Source organism: Anguilla anguilla, chromosome 2 (assembly GCF_013347855.1).
Source record: "Anguilla anguilla isolate fAngAng1 chromosome 2, fAngAng1.pri, whole genome shotgun sequence".
Taxonomy (NCBI): domain Eukaryota; kingdom Metazoa; phylum Chordata; class Actinopteri; order Anguilliformes; family Anguillidae; genus Anguilla; species Anguilla anguilla.
In genome coordinates, this window is record NC_049202.1 from 5,734,638 (window position 1) to 5,755,089 (window position 20,452).

General features: G+C 46.6%; 1 protein-coding gene across 1 annotated transcript in view; it reads right to left on the bottom strand.

Moving 5' to 3' along the window:
- The window catches only part of pcsk2 (proprotein convertase subtilisin/kexin type 2), a 34,298-nt gene that overhangs the window by 2,522 nt on the left and 11,324 nt on the right, over positions 1 to 20,452 (bottom strand). Inside the window, exons 3-11 of the mRNA XM_035400972.1 lie at positions 18,859 to 18,972; positions 18,231 to 18,339; positions 17,844 to 17,881; positions 12,528 to 12,604; positions 10,662 to 10,750; positions 8,982 to 9,157; positions 6,271 to 6,486; positions 3,694 to 3,794; positions 1,752 to 1,979 (exon numbers count right to left, since the gene is read on the bottom strand). Coding sequence (XP_035256863.1) covers positions 1,752 to 1,979; positions 3,694 to 3,794; positions 6,271 to 6,486; positions 8,982 to 9,157; positions 10,662 to 10,750; positions 12,528 to 12,604; positions 17,844 to 17,881; positions 18,231 to 18,339; positions 18,859 to 18,972 — 1,148 coding nt within the window. The remainder of the gene's footprint in view (positions 1 to 1,751; positions 1,980 to 3,693; positions 3,795 to 6,270; positions 6,487 to 8,981; positions 9,158 to 10,661; positions 10,751 to 12,527; positions 12,605 to 17,843; positions 17,882 to 18,230; positions 18,340 to 18,858; positions 18,973 to 20,452) is intronic.

Sequence of the window (20,452 nt, forward strand, 5' to 3'; positions counted from 1 at the left end):
CATAGATAGTACATATCAATGTATGCTACTGTTCAGTTACAATACAACTGTATACTAGCTGAGTAGACCAGGACTTTGACCTACTTAAATTGTTTTTTAACAGCATGTTATAGAACTTAGCAATTTCAAAATACTGTAAAGAAACAGTTTTCTTCAAGGCTTCTTGAAGAGCTTTGCAGACATTTCAGATTTTCTTGGTTTAACAGGACAGCTTAACATGTTTTGTGGTTGCTGTTGCAGCTGCAGAGAAAATTGGTTTTCTCAGCTGGTTGTTAAATTGCAATCTTTCCAAAGATGACCCCCCCCCCCCTCCCCCCAATCCCCCTTCCCCCTTTTTACGAAGTCGGGCACAACTTGGCACAGAAATTCACATTTAATTGCAGTGGAAGTGTTTGTGTATGTCATTTCTCATATTTAGCAAAAGTCTAGGGGGGGAATATGACCTGAGTCCCAGTCCTTTGTCATGGCGATTATTGACCTCATTCCAAAAAAACCCAAGGTGTCCTGAAAAACAGAGGATTCTGGGACACCTGGGTCCTGAGCAATTTCTTCCCTTATTCACGGGCTTACAGGAATAATGGCTGTATGTTTTTGTCATGAGAATTTAAATAAAACAATGTCTGTGTGGCTATGCGCACGCACACACAGACACACATACGCACGCACACATGCAGACACACATACAAAGGCACACACACACACACACACAAACAAACACGCAGACACAGACACACGCACGCACGCACGCACACAGAAGCACACACGCAGACACAGACACACACACGCACACACACGCACACACATAGGGCTACAGTCCAAGCCCATTTGCTTGGGGGTCTTTCAGACGGAGGCTGTGAGGAATAATTAGGGAAAGTAATAAAGGCTTATCTCCCCGCACATGCTCAGAACAGCCCGTCTTATTTAAATTCGCTCGTGCGCCTGCATCCCTGGCTAATTGTCGTTTAGCCCGCTGCCTGCGCACTGCGACTCCAGTGGAACCCCAGTTAGGCACCGAAACCCCCAGGAATCCTCCACGTTCCTTTTCTCCGCACACTGTAACCACCCACCGCATCTTACTTCAGCCGGATCGACGCTGTTGCTATGGTATTACACACGCGTGATTTACTAAGGCCTTTAGCACGTGCAAAAGCTATTAGCACACGCTTCAACCAATACGATGACCAACGATTGGCCGTGGTATTTATTTTGCACCAATCACTGGTTGTGTTATTAGTCTTGTGTGTGATAAAACGTTTTGCCTGTGCCTTCGTATATCAGGTCCCTAGTACATAAGAACCCCATTGCTCTCTCTCTCCCTCTCTCTCTGAAATGACTATAAGCTCTTATGCAGGCTGAGAAACAGCTTACAGTCAACAGTTACATTCTCAGAAAATTAGTTAAGAAGAAATACAGATAAAGGTACAGACACCTGTCACTGGGGTGGCACCCTATAGGCATATGAACCTGTACCCCTAGCCAGCAATACCTAATTAATTTGTACCATTTTTTGCTTGTAAAAGGTACTTACTTAGTCCCCAAATAGAACATTATTGTACTTTTCAGCGTACAATTGAGAAATGTGTTCCCTCAAGAACAGAAATGTACCTCCACCGAGCCTTTATTTCTGAGAGTCTAGAGCAGGTGGTGAACAACGGTGTCTGTGAGCTTCAGTAAGCAGGAGCTGAAGGCGACAGACCCTGAGACGGATTTTAGGCCGCTAAACCGCCCCCACACCCCCCCGGACCACTCACCGGGGCTCCTGGACGGACCCGGCCACGCAGTGGAAACGTTCCGGAACCGCCTTCCACTCCTTGGCCATCTTGGCCATGCCGCCGGCGTCCAGCACGCCGTAGCCGAACAGGTGGTTGAACTCCAGGCCCACGCCGTTGCGCCGCCACTGGTGCACCTCGTCGTGCAGCTGGTTCCGCTTGGAGGTGAGCACCGCCAGGTGCTGCATGTCCCGCCACGTCAGGCCCGGGCTGCGCGCGGGGGGGTGGGGGGGGGTGGGGGGGGGCGGGGGGGACGGGACAGGAGACGGAAGTCAGGACGGAAATTTACCGGAAAAATCCTCATCGCGATCGTGTGGTGAAAATATGAAGGGGCTACTGGTCATAAAAGCAAGATGAGAAAGACCCCCCCCCCCCCCACCCCAGCTAACCTAAAACATTGAAATAAAAAAATAAATACATTCCAACTGCATATTGCGAGCCGATGCTGGAGATATTACATCTTCTGTCTATAATATTGTGTCAATGAATTATTGATACTGAACTTGGAAACCTGCCATAGAAAAATAACAATATTAAGTTCATATCGAGAACTCAAAAACATTTATTGTATAAAATCTGCTGAAAAGGAAATTGCACTAAGGAGTTTGTCTGCCATTGCTTTAATATGATAATCCGCTCAAAGGATCCGCTCTGTCGACTGTATTTCTCTTTATTAAAGACCTAATGGCCCAAGGGTCTGCTTAAGCGTCCAGAATGCTCTAGTAGGCCGGTTGGTGAGTCAGGGGCGAGCTTGCGTCTCCGCAAAGGCAGAGGAGTACTTGGCTATAAAAAATTTAAAAAAAGAGATTTCACGCGACAATTCGTGTTCATCTTCGGCAAAACCCCGCGCTCCTCCTCTGCACGCTCTCAAGCGACGTTATTCTTATTGTTCCAAACCGCAGCGCGCAGGATGCTGATAACTAATGGCGTAATAATGTCCCGGCTCTCGAAGCCGCGGCGGCTACATCAAAGCAGGAAGCGAATGGCGGAAAATGAGAAACGTCCCCCAAACGAGCGGCGCGCTCCGCGAGATTTGTTGCGCAGCGCACGCAGCCGAGAGCATAGCGACACGTTCGTTTCCGCGACATTCGTTTAGCATTTTTTAATATATATATATTTTTTTTATTACTACGCTGAAAAATGAACAGACAGACATCCGTCTTCACCGGCCCACAACAACAAAAACATACATCGCTTCGTGTTTCTTTCGTGTGATTTTGATTTTTATTTGCCGTGGATTCTTTATTTCAGAAGTCCATTTATGCGCACTTACGCTGCACCTTATCTTGCCTTTGGTCGTGTTCCGTGCATGGCTCACTTATTAAATATAGCTTGAAAACAAGCTGCCGAGCTGGTGGCTGTGGGCTAGCAGCTGTGTTGTCACACTGCAGGGTAAGGTTAGCACGCGGACCGCGCGTGTACTTCGTGATTAACTGTGATGCTCGGAATGTACCGCGTGGGTTGTTAAGGGAACAGCCGGACCAACACAAAGCACGATTCGTTCCATGGTAACCGACGAGGCTCAGTAATTGTCGGCCTTTTAGGCTAATTTTGCAAGGCAATTGGGAAACTTCCAAAGTAACTTTCCCCAACGTCAGCTCACATTATGTGCGCCAAGATAATGAGAATGCAAGATACAAAGGCTCATATTAAAAGGGCCGCTCGTATAACTTTTTGCACAATCGTAACAATGTGCATTGGGTGAATGCTTTAAATGAGATGGGAGCCCTTAAGTAAGACCTGGCCATTGGCGAAATGAATTCACGGACGTGAGCGCATTTTTTTTTTTATTGTGGCAAACAATTCCCTGTTTTTTTTTGTACCCGCGAAAGTACTGCCTTTCAGGTGCGATTGCTTCATGCATTTTTAATCCCCCCCCCAGTCTGTTTTTTTCCGTGGAAAATATTGCGAGCGGCGTACGTACTTTGCCTCGAGCGCCAGGGCGAAAACGCCGGCCGCCTCGGGCGCCGCCGCCGACGTTCCGGAGTGACGCAGCGTGCAGTTTCCGTACAGGTCCGTGGTCGCCTGGAATTATGGGAAAATTAAAAAAAAAAATACAATAAACATACAACTTTCACAACATTCGCTAACAATACGGAAACCTTTCCCTTAGTGAGCGCTATGTTCCTTTCCATCAGGATTCAGTCCCACTGTTTCGCTAAAATTGTCCTTATTATTTGAGCAGCGATTATGCACAGTCAGCAAAAATCAGCCTTTTTTTTTTGGATATCCAATATAAATAATGTTGGTTTTTTGGAGGCTGTTGATGATAACTAAAAGTAGCCCCGTGGAGAGCTGGGCTCTTGTTTTGTAGTGCTTCAAGTTTTTTGCTTAATCAAGTCATCTGGCTTAAACAGAAAGGCAAGGGGTACTGAATTTTTTTTTGAGGTATCCATTATGGGATTAGTACCTACGCTTGTAAAAAAAAAAAAAAAAAAGGTCAAAGCAAATCTTTCGTTCTCCTTTCTGGGTTAAAAGTCAGAATGGCACTGGATTAATGAGAGTTTTGCAGAGCGAGCGCAGGAGAGGTTTGACCGGGAAAGCAGGGGGGCAGGATTAAGGACATGTTCTGTGCATCTTCTCCCAATTGTGCTCTTTCGCACGGCACACAACTTCTGCTCTGGAAAATCGGGGACAAAACATCTCTAAGCCGGGGGCTTGGACATAACCCCTCAGTGTAACGGTACACACCACCAAACAGATGGCAACAAAGGAAAAGTGTGCAGTCTTGTCATTCATGGGGAGCAGCAGGTGAACATCTGGTAGAATAATAGAGGGGGAAAAAAAGACGCCTTTTCTGGGGATTCGAGAAAACAGTCGTGGACACGGCGTGTCCAAGGAAAATGTCAGCCAACACGATGAAACGCAAGCAAGCACTTAGAAATGAAAGCTTGGCCACGGCTATTTATTTAATGATTCGAAACTCAAATAAAGGCGCCCAGCGCTTTTGCCTCCCTCTGCAGTCTGTAAACACTGAGCACTGTAAACGTAGACTTCATTTATTGACCTGTTAGGATCGGCTTCCTGTTAAATATTTGACACACTCCTTTATACCAAGATTTAATTCAAACAGATACGCCTGATGACTGTGGCGTTATCTTTCCAAAGACACACTTCCCCTTTTCACCATGGTTGAACGAAACATAAAAGCATTAAGTTGTTATGTTCAAAATCAGTGAGAGCGAGAGAGAGAGAGAGAGAGAGAGATGTAGGTTACAAAACTCACTAAGCACCATAAGATATTCATGAGATTTCCTGACACAATAGTCTCCAGTCTGACAAACTGTCATATGAAATTCCACATACTCTGAGGAGGTTGACACTCATCACCTAACTTTTAAATACTGAGTGACAGTAGTCTTAAAATCATTCCAATAAGTCATATTTTATATTTAAGTTGCTCAAGCTCTTACTTTTCTGAGCCCCAATAGCATTGAGATTAACTTTCATCCAGCTAGGAGGATTCTGTAAAGACTTCAATGCCTCAACTTTAGATTCATAAATGCTCTTATTTCTTATGTCTTGGAACTATCTCAGAAGAATGTTGTTCTATTAATTTTTGATGAATATATTCAACTAATGTTGGCTGCAGTGTGAGATGAACTCTTTTTTCCTTAGCAAAAACATCCTTCTGGACATCCCTAGTGTCTCAAACATGTTCACTCGACAGGACTAATGGGGAAATAACTGGATGCATCAGATCCCACCTCTCAGAATACTGGGTAATAAACCTCCTTTTAATGAGAGAGGGAGGAATTGGAATCACAAGCTAAACAATGCACAGTGTGAGTTATAAAAGGCAATGAGCTTAAAAAGAAATATTATCGCATGTATGCTGGAATGTACTTGGTTTCATTTGTAAGTAGGCCAAAAAATAGATTAGTCCTTTGAGTGAACTGGATGAGTCTTAATGGATATTTTAAAAAATATTTGTGTTACATACTTCTGCTCTCAATGGGGGGTGCAGGTTTTCATATTTTTTATTTCAGATTTCCGTAGTCCTGGCAGAGGCCCAGGTAAAGACTTCCCCAGGAGAAGCTACCTAAATAAGGAGGTAGACTGGATAAGTTCTGGGGGGGTCCCTCTCTCTCTCTTTTTGTTTTGCGCTCACCCATTGGGCTGCTGGTTGTTTGTATGCTCCCTAGGAGCTTTTGGTGTATAAAACCTTTTCCTATTGGTTCAAACCTGGCATCGGCTGTGTTTACAGTGGCTCAGGTGCAGCGTAACATATGCAATGTACGATTCTTGTTTTGGTGGGAGAGCAAGAATCCCGGACGAGAAAGGTTTTCTTCTGGTTCAAACTCGAGTGCTATGGTCATGAAAAGCAATAAACTGCATGACTGAGATGTCTGGAGACCAGACAAAAAAGCAAAAACACACACACACACACACACACACACACACACACACACAAAATGCAGTGCCATTAGACCAGCTTGAGACAACCCAGGGGATTATGGGACACGTATAAGAGGCGGGATAGCGGGATAACTGCACGCACCACGCCCGCCTCGGGGTTCCTCTTCCTGCCGTTGCTGAAGGTGGAGGCCAGCGTGGACGAGCAGCTCTCGTCGTAGAGGGCGGTGCGTCCGTCGTTGATGGCGGAGTTGATGGAGATGGTCCACATGCTGGAGGCGTAGCCGTCGCAGTTGCAGTCGTCGAAGCTGCCGCCGTCGCCCGAGGCCCAGACGTAGATGCTGCCCTTCCCGCCACGGCCCTGGGAGAGACACAGCCGCCATTTTGTGTTCACAAATTTGGAACACACCCGGTTTTATCTATCTGTCGCCGTGACTACCGCTGGGAGAGTGCCAGAGGAGCACACACACTCTCCTCGAAAGCTTCTCGATGCCAACCGCTGCTTATTGTGCTGAAGTTCACAATCTGACCCTCTCGTTCCGGGGCAAGGCCAGAGCCTGTTGTCCTTCACCCTATGGGGCTGACGGCCACAGTTGGTACCGGTGCGGCCATTTTGATACCAGACCGTGGGTCCCATTCATGCACTAGATCAGTGCCTTAACAGATACCAGACCGTGGGTCCCATTCATGCACTAGATCAGTGCCTTAACAGATACCAGACCGTGGGTCCCATTCATGCACTAGATCAGTGCCTTAACTGATACCAGACCGTGGGTCCCATTCATGCACTAGATCAGTGCCTTAACTGATACCAGACCGTGGGTCCCATTCATGCACTAGATCAGGGCCTTAACTGATATCAGACTGTGGGGCCCATCCGCGTCACTAAATTAATGCCTTAACGGGATGAGCCGCCCAGCAACCCCATACAATTGTGTAAAAATGGAAAGGGCAGGCCATCATCCACTAGAGCTGCATCTCCTGTCACACTCCCAAAATAATTATTTTATTTTCCTCTCAGGGTGTACACGTCTGAGTTTCCATAGCACTTATTTTATTTGCTTTCATTGATTTTCACTCCGGCTAAAGCACACAAAGTGGTTTTACGAGACACTGCGCGTGGAGGTGTCTGCACACGGCACATTGGCTGGCTCCTGATTTAGCCTTCGCGCGAAGGTCACATCACAGCGGCAGTTTCTCTTAAGATAAAAGTACTCCGTGCGACAGCTCACTAGAGAAGTACACCGACTCTAAACCGATAGTCATCTTTATTTTCCTGTGTTGTCTGACGAGCAACGTGCCTCCATTATATTTATTTATTTATTTTATTTCAATTTATTTTATTGGTACCGGACAGTAATTTATTTTTGGTGGTAGCATAATTATGAAAAATAATTTAATAGTTTCATAATATTAACATGCAAGTCAGCCATACTGTTTTTTTTTTTTTTAAAGAGAATTACCTGTGCTAGTTTCTCATTTTACAGCCTTTCTGTAATTATTTCGACTTCAATTCCACATGCTAAATTTTGCATGAAAAATAGATTTCAGTGGGGCTACCTGGTGAAAAAAAGGTCAGTGGATAAAAAATCATATAAATAATTGATAAATGGTGCAGCAAGGTCGACATTTGAAGCACATTTTTCAAAGAGAACACCCCAGATTTCCTCTTCAGCTCACAGATTCAGAGTGTTTCCACCAAGGATGATTTCATCTAACGGTCTATTTTCGTCCCCGGGAATTTAAATTGCAAAGTGACGTTTGAACTGTGCAGAAGTGTCGCTTCTGCTCTTAGAAATTGAAATGGGGAAATTGTTCCTCCAGAAGAAAATGCTCAATGTTAAACCCACTCTTGCAGAGTACACGCGGTCCCCTGTTAGACTCATGTGCAATCTGCTAAGAGCTGAATTAACACACTGAACGATTTGCCGTGTAAACTCAGCACTGCCGGTGAACCAAATTTCAGGTGGGGGATTTCACCGGCGACGCCGATTCACCCAATAAGACCGTGTTAGAGACGTAAGCCGAGTGGCTTAATTGGAGTGAAGTGACTTGGTGATCAGTGCTGGGACTGTTCCTGTACTGCCATTGGATAGCAGGGAAAGCTCCAAAAAAAAAAAGCCTGTTTATAATTGGGGGTGTCTTCTCTTTGAAGTGAGATTTTTAGGGTGCAGGCGGCTTACATAAGTGACTACCGTTGCAAGTGGGCCGAACGGCGCCACGCTTGATCAGTATTTATTTTTATTTTTTTCATTTGCGTGTCGCTACGTGTCGACACTTGCTCAGTGATGTGCTGTGGCTGGCTCCCTTAGCTCGTGCCTCCCTGAAGCTAGCTCGATGATTAATCGATGGGGTAATTAAAACCGTCACCGGGAACATGCTCGCGCGCGCACGCGTGCGTGCTAATCGCTAAACCGCGACGACGCTCGTTTGTTTCTCAGGCATTCCGGAAGCTTCTTTCCCCGCCAAATGGGCGATTGCCCCGAATCAAGACATTTAATATTCATAAGCGGGTCAATTTCTGACGCATGTTGAAAAAAAAAAAAAAAAAAAATCATAACAGAGAAGATGTAGTTAAGCCGGGCGGTGTTCAGATAAATTAATCCTGCTGAACGTTTGCCATCAAAGCCTTTCTCAGCCACAGCTGGACGCACCAGATGTTTGCATTTATAGGTTGTACACGGAATAATAACGGAATCATTTTTCAACCGACAAACAGAACCAGACAAAGGGGAATCCTGACCCGACAGCTGTGGCGGACTTAGCGCTCTTGTTTCAAACGTAACAAGCCTTGACAGGAGGCCGGGTGATTTTGGGGGGGCGTGTCGATTCGGGGGGCGCTTGCCGGAGCGGTACCTTGTTGACGCCGTCGGCCATGGCCTGCAGGGTGAGCTCGCGGGGGCCGTCCACGGTCTTGCCGTCGTCGGTGGGTCCCCAGCTGGCGCTGTAGATGTCGACGACCTGCGGCATGTGGCTGATGGACGAGGCCTCGATGACGTCCGTCATGAAGGGCTGGTCCAGCATCCGAATGCCTGCAGGTCGGAGAAGAGACCAAGACATAAAAAATAAAACGAAAGGTTGATGACGTAAAATGGCCGTGCTCATATACAGTCAGTGGGAGGATTCTCGCCTCTTGTTCGTAGCAGTTTTCCTCGAAGGGCGAAGCCACACATTCTCCGACGAGATCAGTTGGCGTCGCTCTCGCCTACCACAGTCGGTCGCTTGACGTGATAAAAATTTTAAATGGGGGGGGGAAATTTAGGATCGTCAGATCTTTAACCTGATTGGTTACTACACCACCATTCTCCGTCCTTCTGGTCACTTCTCCAGCTGGTCTCGAGTCGGCAGCTATCCCAGAATGCCTTGCGAATGCGAAGACTTGGCTCCCATTGAAAATTAACAGAGGCGATTACAAATTCGCTTCTCGTCGGAGGAGGAGAGCTCAAACTCAAATCCCGGGAGGGGGCTACTGTGTCTGCTGGTTTTTGATTGGTCCCTGCCCTTAAGTGCTTATTTTTTAGCCACTGACCGGCTAAAGGGTCTGCACACCTTGTTCCCAAGGCCCTAAATTGGCTGCTGATTGAAAGGAAATCACAAAAAAAGAAACCTTCAGCCTCCTCCAGGACCGGAGTCTGAGACTCGTGCTGTGAGATAACTTTTTGCCCGGCCGGAAGTCACGCCGTGCCTGTTATATCTTATCTGAGGAAAGCTCCAGAGGGTCGGAGTAATTGCTGGAAGGCCTCTGTGGCACTCTCGTATTGTGTAAGGCGGTGATTGAAGATTCTGTGTCTTTATCCTCCTGCCTTCTGAAAATGCCCTCTGCACTCTCGGTCCATAAGGGAGCCTCTTGTTTAATGATGGCTTGTTAAACTAGAACCAAAAAGGAAGGCACTCTTTTCATTGGAGTGCCTCCATTTTAGTTTTTTGGGGCATACTTGGATCTCAGAATTCTAAAATTGTCCAGCTGGAGGGGTAAAAATATGAGATCTGACAGATTCTGCAAACCAGCAATCCCCTTCCTATGGTTCTCAGATCCTATTTATTCTCCCACCGAATTCATATGATATCAGGGTTTTACGGATGCCAGCTTCTTTGTACTTGCTGTTCCTGTTTGCTCTTAGTGGTGCCAAATCATCAGGGAATCGTGGGAAATGAAGTCCAAAGATGAACTGAGTTGTCACTGCTTGTTTTTCCAGGGCATGATTTACAAAGCCAGCATCCAAAGGTCAGGAGGTGTGGGATGGAGATATTGTCCATTACCAAACAGTGCGCGAGGCTGTTAAATTTTGCTGGAACCTGCCTCTGCAATTTATCATCTGTCACCGTGGAAACAGCAGATGCAGCTGTAACTGTGTGAATCGATCCCGAGTCTGTGTGTGTAAGCGTGTGTGTGTGTGTGTGTGTGTGTGTGTGTGTGTGTGAATGTGTGTGTGTGTGTGTGTGAGTGTGTGAGAGTGTGTGTGTGTGTGTGTGTGTGTGTGTGTGTGTGTGTGTGTGCGAGTGTGTGTGAGTGTTTGTGGATGTGTTCTGACATACCTGCCACCTTTGAATTGAAAGCGACGCCCACACCACAGATGTTGTTATTGGCTGCAGCTGAAACCTCACCGGCACACCTGGTTCCATGGCTGAAAAAAACAGGTAAATGAATGGATACATTTATGAGGTAAACTTTATCTATAAGTGTTTATTGGTTACTGATATCTGACAACTGAAACAACTATTGTATTGCATGTTTAATATGGTACAACATAGTTTGTGAGATTTCATGCTCTGTGCATTCAAATTCCATTTCCTTTACAGTGAATTAAACGTTAAAGTCCCTTAAAAAAATCTTTCACGATTCGCGGACCAACACACGCACACCACCAACACAACGGACTCCGGAACACGTCTATCTGTAAAGAGAAACCTGTCTCAATTTGCATAAATCCCACAATCCCCAGCCCTGAATATGTGCTTTGAAGGCCTGGCACTAATGCACTGGCATTTTTAGGGATTAATTAAAAACAGGGGGATTGATGGATTAGGTTTTACTGTTATTATTATTTTTTTAAATACACTGGCAAGGCCGGCGATTCCTTGGTAGGAGACCCCACAGATTCCCGGCAGAGGAAAGCGGCGAACCGTTTTGCGGGATTCGGAATGAGCATCGCGGGTGGGGGGGGAGGGGTGGGGGGGTAGGAGGGGGGGGGGCGAACACAGAGAGGAATGCGCCGAGCTACTGCAGCAGCCTCCTCCCGCATCCTGCCAGCCGCGGCCACAGAAGGGATGCTATTTATAAATAATCAGACTATTAGCTTTGCACACGGCACGCGGCTAGGGGGCCGACCGCAAGATATTATTAATCAGCTCCAGATCACTGCTGTCGCCACGGCGAGGGGGAGAGAGAGATGGAGAGAGAGAGAGAGATGAGGGAGGGAGAGACAGAGGGTGATGAGGGAGAGAGAGAGAGAGAGAGAGGGGGAGTAAGACGAGGGAGAGAGATGAGAGACACACAGAGAGACAGATGGTGATGAGAGCGACGGTGAGAGAGAGACGACGGGGAGAGAGTGAGACAGAGAGAGCGAGAGAGAGACAAGGGAGAGTGAGACACGATGAGAGAGGAGGGGGAAAGAGAGAGAGATATGAGGGAGAGAGAGAGAGAGACGGGGGAGGAGAAATCTGGAAGCAGAGGAAATGAATCTTTAGCTGCCCTTGAAGGAGAATCATGTCATTCTGTAGGTGGAAGATGATGGGAGGGTGGGGGGGTTGGGGGGGATAATATGATCCCAGTAAAGAGGCCTGCCGGGAGTTTTGCACACCGAGCAACGGCCAGTTATGACACCGGATCGACCTCCCTAAATGCTAATAATGGAGTACAGCATCCATTAAGGATCAGCCGGCATGGATTTAACACTCATCTGCCCCGAATTAACAGAGCGGGATGTGCACCTGACCAATCAGCTTTCACCACAGAATCTGCTCAGACCTCAGGCACACTTCCCTGTAATCGATGTGCCCTGAACGCAGCCAAGCCCGGGTAGTGAAGTACACCGTGCCCCTTGCCCGGTAACTGAATTTAAAGAGCTCTAAGCTGGCATCGGGCTTAGCAGACGGAAGGCTCTGTTACGATTCAAACGATCACTTCCTTTGAGCAGGAAGTTCACACCGGATGAACGGTTTGCTGTGTTTTCGCAGCACTCCTACGGAGGTGTTTTGTGGGCGTACCCTCGTGGTGGGAATGTTGGCCCAGCAGGGTCGCTGCTCTAGAAACATGCCCATCACGAACTTGAGTTGCCCCCCCACCCAACCACATGCCGTCTCAGCGAACTCCTCCCCCCGCTGCTAAGCCTACCCATGCAGCGATCGCGCCCGTGCCTTAGTAGCCCGTTAGCAACGTGCTAACAAGGGGGCGAACGTTACCTGTTGAACCAGTCGTCCGTGTAGCGGGGGTAAGGGTAGGGGTCGTTGCTGCTGAAGTCGAAGCTGGCGTCGGCGTTCTGCAAAGAGAGAGACAGTCGCTTTTTGGGAAAACGTGGGACACCGAGGTGAGCAAGAAGTGAAATTACAGACGCAAGCGACACGTTGGACGATCACGCGCTGTCGCTCGACAGAGAACATGCGTCAATGAGAACACGCGCCGCGAGGAGAACCTCCGCTTATCACGCCGAACAGCCGATTCTCCGACACGTTCGGCAGTCTCAGATTCGCGTCTCGTAAATCATCCCGGTAATCGCTTGTGAAAAATGATGATCGTAAAAAAATCAGAGTTTTTCCTCGGGAGGTAATGCACTGACACAGCGTGACTTCGCAGGGGGAACTAATACCTCGATTAGGCCCAGTTAAGGTGTTTAATTTCACGCAGCATAAAAAATATAATAACGGCGCTGCTCTGAGAAAAAAAAAAAAAAGCAAAAGGGAAGCGGACGCTGTGAGCGTTCCTCGGCGTGCCGCGGAGTCGTCGAGGTGCGATCGCGGCGCCGCCTGGGCTGCTGGAGCGATGCCAGCGACAGCTACGAGAAAAAAGACTCGCCGGCGATCTCCTCGGCACGGCTCCGTCGTCGCTCAGCCACGCCAAGCCTGCGCGTTTCCGACGCGTTATCTTATGTCTCCCCGCCCGCTTCGTCTCCGCTGAAAAAAAGACGTGTCTTTGAAGAAAAATAACAACAACAAACGCGCTCCTCAGATAAAGATGAGGGGCTGAGTTTGCGGTTGACGTGCGGACAGTGGTAAGTGAGCTGACCGCAACTACGGACTGGCATTTCTGAAACGTTAGCACAAGAAATACGTAGCCCGTTAGCACTTCCTGTTCCTATCTCCTAACTTGTGTTACTTGCGTGCCATGGATATAGGGCGGCAGGATGGTTAGCACTAGTGCCTCTCAAGAAGGATTTCCTGGGTTCGAGTCCTAGCTGGCCGGTTCCCCTCTGTGTGAAGTTTGCATGTTCTCCCCGTGTTTACTTGGGTTTCCTCCTGGTACCTCCCATGGTACCAGGTTAGGTGCACTCCTGCCGTTGCCCTTGACCAAGGCCCTGGCCTCAGAACTGGAGCTGGTCCCCCCAGGCGCTGCACTGTGGCTGCCCACTGCTCCTAAGTAACTGGGACGGGCTGAAAGCAGGGGACAAATTATGCCAAGGGCGTTCAATAAAGCGTACCTTAATCTACCTTAATGGTGGCACCTGAGCAACGTTTAGCCCCCGCCCCGTTTACGGGCTGAGGGGGCCCGTGACGGTCGAGGCTGTGGCGCTCGTACGATACCCCCCCATGTCTGTTTTTGTTTCCGCGGGCACCAGAGTCCGGCTCAGCAGTGTTGGGGGGGGGGGGGCGCCATTTTGCTCGACGGGCAGCCTTTATCTTTGCCACCGCGTCGCCATTTGCACTGTAGCCCCCCCCCCCCCCCAAGGCTGGCTTCACCGCTGTCTAGGAGTATTGCTTTGTAGCAGCAGATTAATACTTAAAAAGGAATAATGCATGTCATTTTTTTCTCCCCACATCTTCATGTGAAAAAGAAAATTCAGTGGTGCTATTTTCATATGTATGTAAATGTGAGCCAAGTAAATGAATGAATGAATGAATGAATTCATTAATTAATTAATGATTCTAAACATTGGCAAAAATAAATAAATAAAAGGAATACATTTAAAATTGTTATAATAAACAGACCATTTGTGGACAGACAAATGATCTGAACATGTCCAAAAGCATTCCTGAGTGAGCCTGGAGTGCTTGATTCTTCTCATCAGTCATCAGAAAGCAGTATCTGAATGTTCTTAGAATTCGTCCTATAAATAATAATAAATAAGAATAAATAAATAAATAAATAAAGGAAACATCTATTTTCTCTACTTTCTTACTTTTATTCTTTCATGTTATTTATTTATTCATTTGCTTGTTGGCTTGTTTGTTTGAATTCACAAAGGACCCATCTTCATGCAGTCGTGTCTTTTGTACCTCGAACAGAATTCTTCTGTGGTTTGGCGAACTACGGATGCAACGCAAGGTCCCTCCTGGGATGCAAGCACGCACAGTATGGTACTTTAACCCATTACAGTGTAAGATGGCAAATACGTGATTAGAATGTGAACTGAACTGAACATTCTAATGTTGATGTAACAATGGAAAGCAATAGAAATTTAAACAAAGGAGTTCAGGAACACTGACTTAGTTCAAAATATATATATATATTTAAAAATCCAAAGGGTTTTAACTGGCTGAAGTAGGGGTGGGTGTGTCAAATGCTGTTCTGTGTCTGTCACTGTGCAATAGGGCTCGGTTCACAGTGACCTTTGCCCTTAACTTTTAAAGGCCAGCAGATATTCTCACTGCTTTGTCACCTGCTGTCTTCCAGTGTAAAAAAAAAAAACCTAAAAACACAACCTCAGGCAACATCGCATGTTGCGTTTGAAAGAAACATACAGTTCCTCGACACACAGTTTGATCTGAAGAAAAAAAAAAAACAACAACACTACCACTCTGTGGTAGTGTAATCAATGCTAAGAAAACTGCATAGCAACACTCTGGGAAATGCATCCCGTGTTATTGGCAATGCGTCACAGGAGCTGAACACAGCCATTTTGGCTCCCAAACCCATTTCAGCTCCCATTTGGTTCCATTCTCTGCTAGACTGCATGCCGGAAAGCACAATCACCAGCTTTATTCAAGGTATAACTACTATGCTGGCTAATGGATCGCTCTCTCTCTCTCTCTCTCTCTCTCTCTCTCTCTCTCTCTCTCTCTCTCTCTCACACACACACACACACACACACACAAACACTCAGGACGAGTGTAGTTGACCACTTAGATGGAAAAGGATAAGCCTACTGCATTTGGATACTTGGCCTTACACCTGAAGAACAGCTTTTTCAAACCAGGTTGACTTTCAGATGCACAAAGCAATATTTGGTGCTTTAAACGTGATTGAAAGCCTACGTGTACTTTTTTTAATGAATCTAATTTACACTAATTTTACTCATAGTATAAATGATAGTATATATTCAAGCTTGGTTAGAGGTTGAAGAGTTATTTCACAAAGCTCTACCACACAGCAGATCCCATATGAGCCGTGCAATAGCCTATTCCCCGCAATTTACCTTGCGGTAGATCTGAACTGCTACCCACGGGATTCAGTTCAGAATCGTTTTTTTTTTATTTTTTGTTTTTTTTTTTCCGGAGGAGCGCGCAGGACGTGATTCCTGTGGCGAATTGACATCACTTGTTGCCATAGCAACTCTATTATGATAGAAGATGAAACTCATATTTTAGCAACTGCAGAAAGGCCCCAATGACTCAACGACAACCAGCCACGATTCTCGACTGAAAGCGCTCGGCGAAATTCCACCTGGGATCCTCATGGGGTGGGATGCACTGTGCCGAATCCCTTCCCCCACAATAAATAAATAAATAAATAAATCAGCTGATTACATAGATTGTATCTTAACACGAGCCTTATTAGACTATTATAACAATTTAGCTTTCAATTTAGCTTTCAAAAGTAAAAAAAAAAAACTCTGCCTTTAACTACAACGAACTTTTAAAAAGAAATGACTGTGCTACAATTAGGCACAATTCACATCTTTTTTTCCCTATACTACCATGCCTTTAATAATATTGCTTGTCACTATAATGCTATAATAATGTGGACGACAACACATCACGGCTGTTTTGAGCTTCACGTCCATTCGACGCGCCGCGAAAAAAAAAAAAAAGCTCGGTGGAAAATTGAAGAAGAAGAAAAAAAAAAAAATCTGTATGCTAACGTGCTCGAGCGCGGCGCCGTGAATTATTCATCGCCCTTCCAGCAACCCGCCCATTAAGTAGGTTCCGAGCAAGAGCTCGATACGCGCTCATTATCGGGGAGAATTCCCCTCGTTAGGAGCGGAGGGCGCTCCGTCGGCGCGCCGATGCCGTGACTCACCGCGGCCGTGCTCGAAATGCGAAATGTCCGCACGACCGGGCGCGCGGTCTCAAGCACGTGTCATTCGCCGATAGAAGGAAAAAAAATGAAAAAAAAAAAATGTGGAAAATCTAATAGTCGGTGCTCGCTACCATAGGTACCTGACGGGGTCTTATGGGGCTCAGGAGAGGTAGCACGGGTTTAATAAACGGGTTTTTCAGTCTTTTGCTGCTGGGAAAAAAAATTCAACCCTCTCGGCGTGCAGGCATGTGTTCAGCAGAAGCACGGACATGGTAGGGAGGAGGTTATTTTTAGATTCTGACTCTGTCATTTGCGTCCTGGAGCATGACAAGGGCTTAGCCCCCCCCGATAATGATACAGGTAATTAAAGAAAAATAGGCTACACCTGATGGGGGGTGAGGGGGGGGGGGGGGCGTGGGGTTAGGGGGGGAACAATCTCTGCTTCAGTTCCCTGGCTGGGTCTTTAGCCTAGAATGTTCCACCATGAATGTCATTGTTTTTATTTCCAACGTCCTCAAACGGTTCGACGAGAGCAACACGCCCCCCCCCACACCAATATTTGCTGGAGGCTCGTTTCATAAAGGGCCAGTGTGTGATTGACTTAGTGTGTGGAGGATGAGGAACAATCGTTCGCTCATAATTTATGCTGTCCTCCCTTGCCAGCGCAATAAAAAACCAACAAAAAAGAAACTCCTCCGGGACTCCTCATTAATATGCAGCGTTCGCCCCGTCACGTGACCCGGAGCGGTGTTGCGTAACGCCCGGGCGGCGGCTCTATTTCGAGCGACCGAGCCGCTACGCGTTCCTTGCCACCGCGCCGTCTGCGCCCCGCCTGCCTTCCGTTCCGCGCAAACAGACGCGGCGCTCTCGAGATATCGACCCGAAGGTCCCCCGTCTGCGCGACGGTCCTTGGACCACAAAACCGAGAGAGAGAGAAAGAGAGAGAGAGAGAAAGAGAGAGAGAAAAAAAAAAAAAACACACCACTGCAGCGTTCAAAAAGATTCAGCCCGGATCAATCTCTTATTGTCGTGTCAAGGAAAGCTTTCGTTTATTTTGAAACCAGGAGACGCCGGCGATAGGGAGTATATCGAGCAAGCCGAGCAAACTGGAAACTGGCTTGGCTTGGTGCCTCCAGCTGGCTCCACAGAGAAAACACGGAGGCCTGCCAACTGACAGAGGAGCTTGGGATCCAACTGGTGGTCGGCACCTGGCCTGTGTTCCTACGGAGTGCGCTACCTCATTCTGCACAAGCACTGCAACGGCAGCGAGACAATCGGGAAACGCACTGAGAAATGGCACCGAAGAAAGAATACTGTGTACTTACGTAATTTGAGGCAAGATCCGGGTGTAAATAGTCGATTCCTGTTGTTGGGGGGGGAAAAAAAAACAAAAAACACAAGCAATTTTTAGGCACAGAACCAATGAAGAAATGGCAGAGCCAGAAACAGGTTTTAAGCAAACATGGGTAAAAGGTGCCATTTAGTTAAATAAGAAATAATGCCATACAGTATTCTACTGGTGAACATTGGTGACATCACCGGGCTCAGGGCTGGCTTATATCAATGAAGCCTACTCTCAATGTATCTTTTTTTGGATGGACACAAAATTGCAACAAACAAACAAACAGATACGCAAGCCCGCGCCCTTTAATTGCATGTGTATTGCTCCACATAATTACAGCGTCGCACGAGAAGGGGCGTACAGCACGTACCGTCGTCCATGATTGCTATGGTTACCCCTTTCCCGGTGTAGCCCAGCTCCCAAGCCTCGGCGACGTTGAGGTCCAGGCCGGGGGTGCCGTCCGCCTGGCCGGTGTTAATCTGATCGGGCAGACCAATACGGAGAGGCCACATGAGACCAGAGGTGTCCCCACATACGCGCAAATTGCAAATTAACGAACGCACGGGGGGGGGGGAGCCGGTGGGGGAAGATAAATGTCACAGTCTCTCTCTCTCCGCGCGCTCGGCTACAGTCCGTCTGGTCACGTAGCGTAGCGCTTACGCTAACGGGCTAAATAAATAAGCGCTTCGCCTAGGCCACACCTCGGTGAGCACTGCCGAGGAGAGTGGAACCAAACAACCAAAACCTGGAGGAGGTAAGCAAGCCTGCTGATGATGTTTAAAATAAATAAAATAAATACAATATAAATAGCTTGTGTTAAATAAGTGCTTCTTAAAAAATGACCAAACGCAGGAAATAGCCACATATCCTGACACAATAAAGTGAAACGTATGGTCAAGCGGGCAACGATGGCCACTGCGTGTAAATATTACAACGATGGCCGCTGCGTGTAAATATTAATCTGAGTTACCATATCTGTGATGTTGGCGGTCGCTTACCAGGTACCACTGTTTGGAAAACAGCGGGTCGTTCATGTTGGTGTCGATGGCATTGAGGTCTCTGTATCCTCTCTTTGTCCGAGAAAATCCCTCCTGCTGAATCACATTTTTCACCTGTGGAAATATTAAAAAATGCATTATTGTTATTGTTATTATTATTATTATTAGTAGTAGTAGGACAGTATAACCAGATACAGGCATTCAGATGAAGTCTTAACACACTTGAAGGTTTGTATACACATCATTTCAATGTAAATTAAGCTCATGCTACTTATTCTGGTAACTTACTTCTCTGTAAAGGCACTGGGGGTGGGGGGGGAGGGGGGGGTTAGGAATAAATAGCAGGTTCATTGAGCTGGCAGCATGACTCTAATTCACTGTTACTGATTTCTGTTGAAATAAGGAAGAGGGATGGTTTATAATAGAAATGGCCAGACCAAAGGCTCGATTTACCTTGATTTAAGGTCTTAGAATGTGCAAAAGGTGCTCATACCAACAAAACCAAACCTTCAACGGATTGCACAGGATCTCTCTCTCTCTCTCTCTCTCTTTTTCTACTTTATTTATGCTAGTTTCCTATAGATTTTCCCCAGCATTAATCCAATAATACTTGAACATGAATGGTATGTCCTTGTACAGATGATGTCTGTGACACAAATGCTGGCCTTGCATCAAAATACCTGTCTAGTTTTATTATTTACTTATGTATTATGTTTTTGGTCCACATTTGTAAATCAAGAGGTGCTCGGTAAGAACAAGGACAAACAAAGGATTTTCATTTCCCTTCATCTTCTGTGTAGATACGTTGGGCCTCATTCACGAAACATGCGTACGATCACATCAGATCGTAAACGGTGTGTAAGAACGTTTACAGGAATATTTAGGCATTTATCACTTTATTTGCTCATGGCCATTTCCCTATGCGAATCACATACACAGGCTTGCACATAAAATTTACAAATAGGCAGCATTCATCATCTCGTACATGTGAGATATGCACAAAAACAAAGGTCTGCTCATGTGTGATGGATCTCATATCGGTTTTTTGGCAGGATTTAACATTTTTAAGAGCAAGTGTAACACTGATTTAAGAAAAGTTTTGTGAACGAGACCCATTATTTTTCCCCTCCAAATCCTTCCACGGCCATCGTACACTTTGTCCCTACAGGAAAGAGTGCATCGATACTCCTTTGTTTTAGCTCGTTGGGCCAAATCGCATCGCAGAATGTCAACCGCCTTTTTGCGTTTGTTCTTTTATGAAATCCGTGGCTTGGCGACGGTTCTGTGCTGGATGAAGAACGCGGCCAATCAGCTGTAGCCCGTCGGTGAAAACCTGGGGTAGATCAAAGGAAGACACGTACAGCTTTTCGGGATGAAATGCACCGTAAAAAAAGGGTCTTCGAGAGCAGTTAGCGCTAAAATGTTATGGAGTCATACCGAAGCAGGACACTCTGGATTATTTTATTGTCATTATACTGCTATTTATTTGGAGGGGAAGGAGCATAACATTATATGTACTGCGGAATAAATTGGGTTATACTTAATATTGCATTATGACTCAGGCGGAGTGGCCATGACAGTAAAATAATAAGGA